Source organism: Lepisma saccharinum, chromosome 1 (assembly GCF_977018435.1).
Source record: "Lepisma saccharinum chromosome 1, izLepSacc3.1, whole genome shotgun sequence".
NCBI lineage: Eukaryota > Metazoa > Arthropoda > Insecta > Zygentoma > Lepismatidae > Lepisma > Lepisma saccharinum.
The window spans coordinates 44,302,276-44,316,268 of NC_139229.1; the positions used below are offsets into that span (position 1 = coordinate 44,302,276).

The 13,993-nt window shown below is 37.0% G+C and overlaps 1 protein-coding gene across 1 annotated transcript in view; it reads left to right on the plus strand.

Moving 5' to 3' along the window:
• The window catches only part of LOC145991684 (uncharacterized), a 51,157-nt gene extending 41,617 nt beyond the window's left edge, over positions 1-9,540 (plus strand). Inside the window, exon 4 of the mRNA XM_083127766.1 lies at positions 9,425-9,540. Coding sequence (XP_082983892.1) covers positions 9,425-9,446 — 22 coding nt within the window. The 3' untranslated portion in view covers positions 9,447-9,540. The remainder of the gene's footprint in view (positions 1-9,424) is intronic.
• Positions 9,541-13,993: the final 4,453 nt, after the last annotated feature.

The window sequence follows — 13,993 nt, forward strand, 5'->3', positions numbered from 1 at the left end:
AACGTTCACTCTCGAGAACTAATTTACATGTTTATCACTAAAGTAACCATTAGGAAGGAAACTATTGAAATGGTAACTGATATAACTGCAGATGAAACAATACTTACAACCACTAACGAAATATCTATTCTTGTGTAGCCTCACAGACAAGTATATGGTGAGTCATTCACTCTTGCTGACTACGGGCGAAGGTCACTGAACTAAAGGGTGGTGGCAAGCAAGCAGGCTTCTGCTCTACCAAAGACGAGGTCACGTGTTCCAGTTATCAATGGCGTACGAAATAAGGAGGAACACAGCTATCTGACGTATGATTTGGTCCCGTCATTGCACGTAGAACACTTTATCGTCGTGGCCTTGAAGTTCCCTCAGGGCACTCCTACGTAAAGGCTTCTCAGCTAGAAGGATATCTTCCCCATTGAGTGGAGGAAAAGTGGGTGCGTATAGAGGTCCTTCAACTTTCGTATTCTTTTTCATTTCAGAACCCGTGCTGTATCGTCGACTTAATCCAATCTATCCGATGTAGGTTTTAGGTTCTGTTTCTGTTCGGTTATTTCACGTTGTCTTCCTGCTTATGTTATTCGCGACGAAGCTTCTGGATTCGATAATCTGGACAATAACGGGATTGTGTTGGTTGCTTGATTTGGTGTCTTAAGTCCACTTTATGTCCTGTTAGGCTAATCGTGAATGGACCTACAGTTTAAAGGCGGATCCGAACCACTATGTTCCTCCACCGAGTATCGAACCCGGGATCCCTTAATTACAAGGCGCCCACGATCACACTCCGCCATCGGGGATTGTGTTCGCAACGAATGAATCAAATTTGAGTGATATGATATGCAACCATTGGAAGACTATTGAAAGAAAAGCAATGGGAACCTGCCAGTTTTTCTACTGCAGACAGGAAACCATAAACATGGAAGAGAAGCTTATATTCTATGAAACCTGACGCTATGTGCTCGAATACTGGCTAAATATAATCCATAGAGGCATAGCAACGTTAAACAACCTCTTATATGATACATATAGGTTTAAAAAGGTCGAAATACAAAGATTGTGTGCGCCTCACTGATGGCGTAGTGGTAAGGCCTTGTAATCAAGGGGTCTCGGGTACGATACCAGGTGATCGCACATAGTGGTTCGGATCCCACTTTAAACTGTATGCATTTCAGATTAGTCTATCTGTGCCGGTGACTCAGTCGGTAACGCGTCTGACTACCATGCTATAGGCCCCGGGTTCGATCCCCGGCCGGTTCAAGCCCGGGAACTTTTCTAACGTTGGAAGCGACCCCGGCGCCCACCCAGCGTCGAATGACATGGCTACCTGGGGGAAACCCTGGGGGTAAAGGCGGTCAGGGGCGTGATGCTGATCACATCACCCACACTCACGAACGAATCAAGAAAGTGTGGGGCGGCGTGATGCTGATCACATCACCCCCACTCACGAACGAATCAAGAAAGTGTGGGGCGTTACCCCCACACCCCCTATACGATTTCATGGCGTAGCGCTAAGCACAGGTGAGAACTTTACCTTTTTTTTTTTTTTGCATAAAGTGGACTTACAACAAAATTTAAACTTGCGATAAAGATTATGATAAGGTATTAAAGAATTGGGTCTAACACATTTTTTTATTGTTTACCAATGACATTGTTAACTAATATTCTTAATTTCAGTTTCAAGATAAAATCGGCTACGAAATAAAAGGAGTGGGTTCATATTTCTGTTACGAAATTCCACTTTCGTAGTAGACCTGTGCCACACTAAGATGTGACATAATAAACAAATCTGAGACACTTTCAAAGTATTAAATTGCTATCTACGTATTTGGGAACAATCTTTCAATATAATACTTTTTTTGGACGCGTCAAATCATAGTATTTATTTCCTGTTTTAGCAGCTTTAAGAAACCTGATTTGGGGGGGGGGTTACAAATGCCCTTTCTGCTCCCGTCAAGTTACGCCTATGACAAACAGGAATTCAAAGTAAAAGACTGTCCCGACTAAATAGGGAGACACTTCTGATAGATTTACAATTGGGAAAATCATAATTAAGCGTGTAGTTGAAAACAACCTATTTTCATATATTGCATGCAGCTCTACTTTTTCTGCAATGTGGATCAAGAACTGGGGACGTGGAGAAGCACAATACTCCACGTAACCAATAGTCACGTGACCCTCTTTGCTTTCCTGTCATGTTGACCTTCGCGTGGAACACATTTCTCGGTGTTAAGACAGGCAAAATCACCCGATCATCGAAGGGTGCAATATGTGTTGCCTACCCTCCTGCAGTACTTGCTCCTATTAAAGCCTTATGGGGAAGAACTTTTTTCCATGACTGTACGTACGTACGTACCTTGGAACAAATTGCTATATGCTTGCACCTCAAGAATGATAGTACCAATAACTGGAGTTCATATTGTGAAATAACAATAAAATGAGTGGAAAATACGAAAAGTACACTGTGAAGGAACTCTCTTCGTTCAGCCATTATATGAAATATATCCACTGTTGACTTATTATTAGAGCTCATATTTCAGTAGAGCACGATAGTAATCCAAACCACTATTGACGGGAACGTTTTCCGATAAGTCGTATATATATATATATATATATATATATATATATATATATATTAATGTTTCTAAAATCTGTTATGAATATGTAAAGTGGGTTTGCCCAGACCTCCAAAAACCTATTTTTGAATTTTTATTGAAAGGAAATAACAAGATAAGATTCTAAGATATGTATTTTTCTTTCGTTTCATCACATCCATATATAATGCACTAGATTTAGAATTTCCTTCCGAGTGTAATGCGTTGAGTGAAATAACTTATGATTTCTTGTTAAGTGAACCAGAATACTTACAAAAGGACATTCTCGCTATAAAACCAGAGAAATTTGGACCAATAATTGGTAAAAATGATGATAATCTATGCATCACAATAGTGATCCACTTGATCATTGACGGGAATTCTTTCACGCGACTATTAAAGTGTTAAACGTTCAGGACATAACAGTGCTTGTTTTCAGAGATATTAGGGATAACTTTAATGAACACAATTTTGTTCTGTTCTTCTATTAATGTCTCTCTAACCATGAACTACCGTCGTGCTAAATTACAGAGCTCTCCTATTTTTTCTGTTGTTTAAAAGCTTCAAAATGTACATTACAGACATTTCCCAGGGGTAAATGTAACCCGCAAAGATTTCCTGGAGGAGTATGTCTACAGGATAGCCAATGCAAACAAAAGCAACATAGGAGACTTAGAGAAGTTCCAAGGGGATAAATCGTTGGATGTTTTCAATATGAGCAAGATAAGGAGACAAGTGAAAATAGACAAATCATTTAAACGTAAAGGAAAGGTAAATGCATATTTATTTAGAGGATGCTTTGCATGAATTCTGCTATTTTTGTTTTTAATCTATTGTATTCTAGTTTGTGGATATAAATATAAATAAAAATTAATACAAACTAGAAAATTTTCCTTATAAGGGTTATTTATTTTAAATATTATTACCTATCAAAATTTAATATATTCATTTACTGATATACTCTGCCGTTAGTCTCAATTACTCGTATTTATCTTGTATGGATTTCAAACTCAAATATGTTCGAAATTGCATTTCTCAGTAGTAATATATCTCTAGAACAGTTATAGCTAGAGATATCCTTATGGCTTACCTTACGTATCCGCATGAAAGTAAGGTATTTTTTTTCACGGAGAGAGGCATATTTATTTCCAAAATAACGTATCTCCCGAAAAGAAGTTAACGTTAAAGTTATAACGTTCCTGCATTTCAATAACTGAAATTACTGTGTCAATTAATTGAATGTCAATTAATAATTTAGGTTGACATTAATTTTTCAATATTCCCCTCTTGGACGTCTATGCCTTTCCATGAGCTTGTTTCTTCGTTTAGTGGAGAATTGGGTAGTAAGAGTGTTACTACGGGTGAACTTCGTTCGCTATGTAAAGTCATAAGGAGATTATTAATATTAGCTAATGTAGATCGTTTTGTCTAACCTAGAGAGATAGAAACGAAACGTAAAATAACAAAGAGTAAGGCTTCCAGATGTTTCGGTTTTCCGGGAGAATTCCGGTTTTTAATAAATGCATTTACTGACTTATTTATGCTCTCGATATTAGGATTCATTTCCCATTTATCATTTTTTGCTGGATACGATTCGAAGTTGGTAGATCTGCTCTATTGTTTGGAAATAATGTATTTCTTTCGATAGTGTGACTGTTCGCTGCAGTTACTCAGAGTTATTGAGACTGTAGGAATTCCTCGATAGTGTTCCTGGACATAATACCAGCGTAGAAAAGGAATTTTATCTCATGAACCTTAAGTCAAGAAGACTTAGGTGGGCAGGCCGTGTGGTACGAATGGGAGAGGAAAGAGGAGTTTACAGTATTCTTGTTGGGAATATACCTGTAGGAAGGCCAAGACGGAGATGGAGAGATAACGTTAAGATGGGCCTAAAGGAAATCGGTAGGGATGAAATGATAGATTGATCTAGCCTAGGATAGGGACAGGTGGAAGGCTTGTGTTGCTGCAGTCGTAAACATTCGGGTTTAAGAAGGCTAGAGAGTTAGTTCGTTAGAATGTTCACTGAGAAGACGAACTAAATCGTTTTCCCAGTGAACTTTATTCCCCACAAAATTGAACATATGTTTGTTTATATATGCAACGTCGAATGCCATAACACGTGACCTTGAAGTAAAAATTTCAATGTTTTCATAAAAATATATTTTTTTATAAAATTAATGCACCCTTAGCTTCAAAACAATCCCAAGATGAAGGTTGTACCATAATTGAAAGCAAAGCAAAGAATTGTTTTATTTTACTTGTAAGCACTTACATTTTTTACATTTATTGTAAGGCTGGCAACCCTCCTGTATGAATTCCGTGTATCACTGAGGGCTAAAATTTTACATATGTAAGTTGCTTCATGTCTTCTACCATTATACTAAATTTCATGAAAATCTGAAATGCTCGGGTTGAAAAGTTCATTTTTTGGTGATGATTTGGCATGGAATAACCCAAATGAATGTTCATAAAATTTGTTTAATGAAGAGTTATTAATAGAAGCAGTGAAACAGCCAATAATTTTTTTGAGCCTTTTAGAACATACTTTAAGCTTCAATTTGAAAGAAAAATTGGCATGATAACCTGCAGTGCCTTTTAGTGATAATTCAATTTGAATAACGTCATACGTTGACACAGAAAAATCAACATTATTTACAATATTTTTTCTGACTCTGAGTGCAAAGGAATATTGGTGACAATATATATATGAAATTTAGGAGAAAAAAATGAAAGTGATATGTCGATTTGACTCCGAGGTATTACGTTTTCTGTTAAGCACTGCAGGCCACCACCATGGCCTTGGCAATGACCGATCCATGCAAAATTCTGATAATTAGCCTCCTGTTTCTCAGTAACTATGAGGTGTAGAGAAGAAAAAAATTGCTGTGCTTGTACCTTGTTGGCATTAACAAATACACCAAGTTTTATTAAAATCTGAATCGGTGGGTTGCATGGCCTGGCGATTTGACGTGGTATCAGTCATATGTTTTTTCACCAAAATAGCAAATATCAGCAAGTTCCGTGAGGCAATTTCGTGAAATAACTACTCCGGATTTTAGTCTACCTCTTACGTTTCACGAACTCGTTATTTATTGGCCAACATTTGAAATGCATGCAAATTTCTTCGTCAAATAGTTTTTTTAATACGGAATATTTTAGTTAAACATGTGTTGAAGTAACGTATTAGTATTTCATTATATATTTATTATCGAAACCTGTTTTTCCATCACAATTAGGATAATTGCTACAATGTAGATGAATGATGATTGACTGAACACATAAAAGAAAGAACACAAACACATGCTTGTTCTTGGCTCTGAGAGAGTATATAGAGTAGACATTGTGTTGTCGGGAAGAAGGTGAAGTTATTCCTTACAGAGGCCAATGTTAACACGAATGTCGTACAGAAAATATATAAACAATAGTAAAACGTTGGATATGTCTCTCAGTGATTCATATGAATGAGGATTCTACCGTAAGCATTGGTAATATCTAGTAAAACACATGTAAGTTTTATGAAGGTGGTCGAACGCCAGAAAAGCCACTTACTATACTAAAATATTAAAGTTAAAAGCTGATTACGAGCAATAAACAGTACGTTAGTTTAACATGGAAAATGTTTTAAAACATTCAAATGCTTTATCTGAAATATAATGGCATGATTTTTTTTCAATCAGTGATGATGATTATTACAAATCAAAAATAACTAACATAGAGAGCCCAATCAATTATTATAAATATACTAATATTATTAAATATACATATTTATGATAATGTACATTTTCCAATCATCATTCGTGACGAAAACGGCTCAGATTGCATCCAGTTTGAATTTGTTTGAAAACAAGTAGTTTTAGAAAACTCGGAGAACAAAGTTTGTCAGAATATCCCACCGAACTTTTTTGATCGTCCACTTCTTTTCACAAAGGCAACTTACAAATTTGACAAGGATACAAGGTTTTTCATTAAAATATATTTGTCATGAAAATCGGAAATTATTGTTACAAAGCATTTATATTATTGTTTACATAACATTCCTGTGTGTGTATTTTTTAAATATACGTTATGTTTTCCACTTTGGTTAATCGTGACGATGAGCATACGTGATAATTACATAAAGTGGTTGAATGGGACTCGAACCTGTGACCTTGGGAGGCGATATAGTTAGGCTCTTGGCTTTCTTGGCCACACACTATCTCGCACCATATATTTCGAAATGAATTAAAATGTTCGTTTTCAAGTGTTCTTTAATATATTTGGCAGCCTTAAGAATGTTACAAGTGATATTTTCCATTCTTTATACAGCCGCGGTGGTCTAGTCAGTGTCGACCTCCGTGGCGGAGTGGTTAGCACATTGCTCTACACTGCCAGGGGTCCTGGGTTCGAATCGAGATTCGGACATGGATGTTTGTGATTGTTCCAATGAGAATACAGAGAAATACGAGAAAATTGATAAATGAAAAAATTAAGAAAAAATGGAAAAGTGAGGATACCACCATTTAGGGGTAGTTCCTTTCCTTTTCTTAAGAAAAAAAATAGTTGGTAGGGCGTCTCACTACCACGCGGGAGAACCGGGTTGGATTCTTGGGGTGGGTGATCCAAGGTCCGGCCTTGTCGCAGCATAAAGCGGTTCTGGGACTCACCCAGATTCAAATCAATGCGTACCTGTGGGTAATCCTCGCGGGTAAAGGCAGAGATCGAGATTGTGTGGGACACTACCCCCACATCCTCTACATGTTCATTCATGGCACGGTGCTATATGCACAGGGAACCTTTTTCCTATTCAAAAATAAGACATCTTCATCAGAGAAGCTGGCCTTACCAGCCTCATTCACCAGCAGAACGCGTCCAGCTGAGGTCATTGTCCTGGATTTGCACGGCCACGCCCATCTTTTATCCGAGGGAGGCCGGAGTCTTCAATTTGGCAACCCTGCAAAATGTGACATCAGGCGGCCGATGTCACTCGGAAGGAACATTAAAGAATGAACGTAAAAAAGTATTTATACAGGATGTTTCCGGGATGATGATACAAACTTTCAGGGATGATTGAGAAGGGCAAATGTATCAATTTGAGATAACGAACCCTGGTCCGCAAACGACTTAGTCGAAAGTTATTAGCGAAAATCGGTGTACGAAGATGTATTACTTTTATTACCTGCACAAGTTTCACAAGCTGCTACATTCACAACAGTTGTTCAAAGTGGCGTCCCCCAGCTTCGCTGCAGGCATGACATCGTCGCACAAAGTTCTGGCGTACCCGTTGGAACAACCCCGGGGTAGTTCGAACAATGTCACAGGCAGCGAGAATTCTTGCCAGGAGATTATCTTCAGCCTCGCAGGTTATTCCAACGGGTACGCCAGAACTTTGTGCGACGATGTCATGCCTGTAGCGAAACTTGGGAACGCCACTTTGAACAACTGTTGTGAATGTAGCAGCTTCTGAAACTTGTGCAGGTAATAAAAGTAAGACATCTTCGTACACCGATTTTCGCTTATAACTTTCGACTAAGTCGTTTCCGGACCAGTGTTCCTTATCTCAAATTGATACATTTGCCCTTCTCAACCATCCTTGAAAGTTTGTATCATCAGCCCGGAAACACCCTGTATTATGTAACCAATTCATCCTGTAATTACTTCATTCGCTCAAATTATATTCGCTAGTGTATTCAACGTTATTTTTCATAAGTAAAGCAATATGTTATAAATTTGTTAAAATACACATTAGATTTCCTGAGCCACATACCAGCATTTTACGGAGCATTTCGTAGCCTACTTTTCTCATGTGGTGAAGCATCAAATATATTAAATATCCAATATTGATGTCATTAAGATTTTAAATTATCATTTGCAAAATAAATCAACGACGTCCAAGAGCTATAACCGTGACATAGAAGCAGACTAATTTAAAACATGTTTACGCAAGAAGCAAATTCCACTCTCAGAAGTTGTGTGCATGAGGCACACACGCTAAGCTCTTACTTGTATTAAGTGCAAGGGTAAACTACAACACTAAAAAAAATCAGGAAACAATACAAACTCAATCACACCTGTAAGAGCCTAAAACCACAGACTGTGATAAAAGTGAACAGTCCTAACCTAACAAAGAGAGTAGAACCCAAAAGCACTAATTCCCTCACTGTAACATATCTCCGCAAGAGAAAAACAACGGAAATGTAACACCTTCTAATTTCTAAACCATGCAAAATTATCCACTTTCTCGCAGGGAGTTGTCACCAGCACTCGGAATTATTTTAGCCTTGTATATATGGGCTATATGCACACAAAACCAATTTTTGTACATCACTTAAATATTAAGGTGTTAAAGAGAATTGAATGTCATTCCGAAATGGTAAATAAAATAAGGGCAATGTGTGAAATGTACAGTTGGCCTTGTATTTTTCGCTTATTTCCAGTTATTCAACAGCAAATTTATATTTATATTGTTAATGCATGCTTTTCACTTTCACTTACATCGTAATGTCAATCTTCTCTCCAGATTTGGAAAAACAAAAACATTTTACGCAGATTACCTTGTTTTATACAAGAGCAACATGAGTTTTACTATTCGCGCTATACTACGTTGCTTTATTTTTAAGCCGGCGGAACATCGTTGCCGATTTTCATGATTCCGGCCTGGAATAAAGCTGGCACCCATCCATGACATGCTAATTTCTAGCAACTACACAGGTTTAATTTTCGAGTCAACTAATGCAAATTTTGTAATTAGCGTTTTATTGAGAAAAATAAAACCATCATATGGATTATCTCTTGTCACTTTACTATATATATGAGATTTCATTTTTGATTTGATATATGCAATATTGCTTTAATTGTAGGTTACACCGTTTGTGTTCGTGAGAATTGAGGACAGAAGAAAGGAAGAGATGAAATACGTGAGAACGGAATATGGCCTTTGTTACGCTTATAATTCTGTCTTAGGGTCGTACGAAGGGTAAGTAGTCCAGATACACATATACAATCAAGTAATATTATTCCGTTGTCCCAACTTGAAATTATAGCTATTGTCCAGTCTTACGTCTGGGAAAGGGAAGTGGGAGCGGGGAAGCGACCAATCCAGAGCGATAAGTCACACAGCACCCTGCACAACGAGGTTCGCGCGCAGCTCCTTCCGCGAATTCGTAACTCTCGGCGCCACCGTAGTTGTCTGGTTGGTCTGCGGCGTATTCTCCGTTTCCTACTTCCCTTGCCATCATGTAGGGCGCCCACCCTAAGACTAGACCAAGCGCTATAGTAAGGAAACGGGATCGAACACACGGTACGTTATGTTTACGAAAGTTTATGATATCTGAACAATCACCTAATTTCATGTGAATTATGGAGCAGACACCTTTATAAATTACTACGGTACAAACTAAGAAGTGTGTTTTCTTGAAAAGTTTTTTATTTTATTTTCGTGGAGAGCTCAATAGAATATATAACTGAAATATTTGTATAAAAGTGCCCTAATATGCGATAAGGACGGTAGGTAAATAATATTGCAAGGTGAAGAGAAAATCAAATAATAAATTACAGAATATAGCAAGAAAAATGTATTGTAGATACGATGTATGAAGGTTATATATGTACAGGGAAACTTCAAGCGTGTAACGCAGACCTCCGTGGCTGAGCGGTTATCACAGGGCGTTACGTTGCCACGGGTTTGAATCCCTGCCTGGCATGGATGTTTTTGTGTCTCTTCATCAATTTCATAATCGCAGCGATTAGCCATATGTAGCAGAAAAGCTACACTAAATAATGAAAATAAAATGAAGAGAGCAGAACATATTGTGTTTTTATTGTATGCTTTTGGGGTGTAAGGGGAGCTCCTTCCACGTAGTGCACCCAATAGTCAACCTCACTTCCACGTAATACACCCTGGACTGCAGACTAACGAGGCTCTGGCGACTACCCCATGGCCAGTATAATTCTGTGTTGTCTTGTGTTTTGTCCTTATTTGTGCTGAGAGCCCTTTTTAGCCTCAGCTTTTAACCAAGGTAAGGAAATTTTAGTTTTCAGACACGCTTTTATTTTTGTTATGATAAGGGGCTGGACCCCGTATAGTGTGACGGGTGCAAAATAGCCTCAGTGCTGACACACCCAAGGAATTTTAATTCAATTCAAAATTTAAATATTGTATGTTTTTGGTGTGATTGAGTTCATTGTACTCGGCCCCTCAGAAATTGACACTTTACCACAATTCAGAAGAAAAAATCAAGCAAAAGAAGCAAGGAATTCTCGCTCTGATACAGGGCCTCACATCTTCCTTTGCTTTTAGAAAACAAACAACAGGAAAGAGATACACTCCGAACCTCCTCGATGGCGTAGTACTAACGTCGTCGCCTTCTAATCAATGGGTCCCGGGTTCGCTACCTGGTGGAGGCATATGGCACAGAGGTTTGGATCCCACTTTAAACTGTAGTTCCAGTCCCGATTAGCTTATCTGTGCATAAAGTGGACGTAAAATAACAATTCAATGATTCACAAATGGAACTTCATAGAGCCCATAATTAAGAGAAACCTAAAGTAGACATTTCACACTTTACATTGTGCATTTAAATACTAAACTCGTGAGTTAGAAATGCAGGCGAAAATGATACTGAAATAAATTCCCAACTAGCTGACATCCGTGGCGCAATGTACATCACTGCGCGCTACGACGCCAGGGTCCCGGGTTCGAATCTCGGCCTGGCATATGAGTTTCCCTTTATTAATTTCATCACATCATCACTCATTCTCAGCTTTGCCAAAAGTGGCAGAAGACCGAAGTAAAATAAACCAAATCAACCAATCAAGAACTCCCCCCTCCCAACTAGGGAATCCAATTTTTCACACAAGAAACACTACAGCTTCACCTGTCGCCTCACACAGCGTTGACGTATGAAGTATTATTTACACATACTGGCACTCAAGTGCGACGCTTGCTTGATGAGAAACAGTGGTATCTGATATTGGGATACTATCCAATAATTGAGTTCGTTACTGTACATTAGGCTTTGCAAAGAAAAAGTTCTTTATTTACAGTTCTATAACTAGTTTGAAATTTAAGACATAGAAATTAGGGAAACTAAAATTTAAACAAATTTCTAAAATTTCTGAGTACAAACCGTCACACCACAATACACAACGTCACTGTGATTCAATAATGCTCATATTTCTATAAGATTTTACGAAGTAACTTAAATTTTCCTTTAACGCAATACAATGTTTTTATTTATTTATTTATTTATTTATACAAATAAATTCGAACATTACATATGAATACCTTCAATTCGGGAAATAGTGAAAAGTTGCTTAGTGCGGTGGTGTGAGAATGTGGCAAAAATATAAAATATCTTCAGTTTGTCGAGTAGCGGCTGGTGTCACATTGTGTTGTTGTAACAGTAGTTGAACTTGAATATTTTTAAGTGTTTTGGATATGCTCCTCTCATAATGGAAACTAGAGAAGATTATTCATTTGCAAATATTAACGACATAAGTCAGTATATTTATTAACGTTTTTCACGTTGACGTCACCACACGTGTTCTGCTGGTAACAGAAGTTCACTCAGCCGGCTCAATGATCTCTTTCTTCGATCATTTGTTACTTAGCATCACTCATCTCCCACTTTTGGCTAATGGCAATGATGAAGATGAGTGATGATTATGAAATTGTTGAGAGATACTCACAAACAACACCTATGTCCACGCCGGGATTCGAACCTGGAAACTTCATTGGCGAGACCGAATGTTCACCAGTTAATGCGCTTGGTCACAAATTCCTGAATGATCATGAAAGAATATAGCATATTGCAGCGAACTTATTTCAATCCCTGCGCTGATCTCTCAACTAGTTTTTCACCGATAGCATCTGCCATAACGTTTGTGCATCATTTATGTAGGAATGTGCACAAACCAATTTCGTTTGTGCTCAATGGAAATCCGAGATATTAACATCAAATATTAGGATCATTCTCGTACCTCTTGGAAAAGAGACAAAAGTAGTGTCAAACGTTTATGCATCTAACAATTTAATTTGTGTATCTTAAAATATACTGCTAGAAATGTAAAGTTCTCCACCTTGAATGCACCTGTCACTAAAATCCCACAAATCTTCTAAACAGCTGAAGAAGAAAGGAACTTGGGAACACAATGTTATGTAACACAATACATTACCGTGTAATATTTCTTTTCTTCAACGACGTTTCGAATTAGTTGTGTTAGCTGTGAATTTTGTCTTGCCTAATTATTATCATACTACTAATATATTCAATACTCTCACACTGGTAAATTTTCAATGCAAAATGTAATTGACGACAATTATCACAAAAAGTACCTACATAACGAAGCTACTTATATTTTAATTGCTCATGTATTTATCTTTCTTAACATTTTAAATGTTTATATATTAATCCTCTATTGATTCTGAAAGGAATATTTTCTCATTTATTCTCCAGAGTACGCCAAAGGAATGTAACGAATCGATCCACTATTCTTCATACACATTCATCAGATAGATTACGAAGATCCTATTATTTATTAAATTATGCTCGACTCAGTGCAAAGGTTATTATATTTTTCTACTATCTATCAAACGTGTATCATCATATAATATATAAAATGTATAATACATTATAAGGAATTACATGACAAGTTTTCAAGGGTAAAAGTTTTAACATACTTTTAAAATAGTAGTTTCTAGAATTTAATTCCAAATCTTGTTCCATCGATTTTTTTTAGGAAGTATTATCAAGTTATTAAGATCTGTCCATTCTAAGAACTTCAGTTCGCTCTAGAAATGTGGGAAAAGTAGCAGTCATATGTTTACTGCACTGCGCACTGCTACATCTGCCCGCAGAATCGAGGTACTCCTTTTCGGTACGGTAAACATTGCTGTTTCCCAGCAGGAAAAGAAAATAAATACTTTAAAAAATTTAAATAAAAATAAAAATGGAAAGACAAAGTAATTACTTTCACAAGTAAAGTCCCAAAACTACAAATACATTTTATCCCACCTATTAAATATTTCTTTCCAGTTAATCTAATTTATTTTACTTAAATTCAAAAATCCAATATATATCACTTATACTATATGCAACCAATGATAGTAATTTGTATTACAGGATACTCTAAATTCCAATTATGATGTTTTAAATGGAACACCAAGTTCCAATTTCTCATTTTCTAATACCCCAATAAATAAACCTAAAAAATAAAACAATTTATAGAATTGAAACAAATCTAAGCAAATATACTTTTCTCATAATCTGTAATTCCAATTTACAATCAGAATAAAGATTAAAATAATAATGGATAGTATAAAACTGAAAACTGAGTGTGCAACCGACCTGTTCTGGATCCCAGAATAGGTCGGGAACAAAATTATACTTTGTAACATATTGTATTTACTTACATGTAAGCCAAAATAA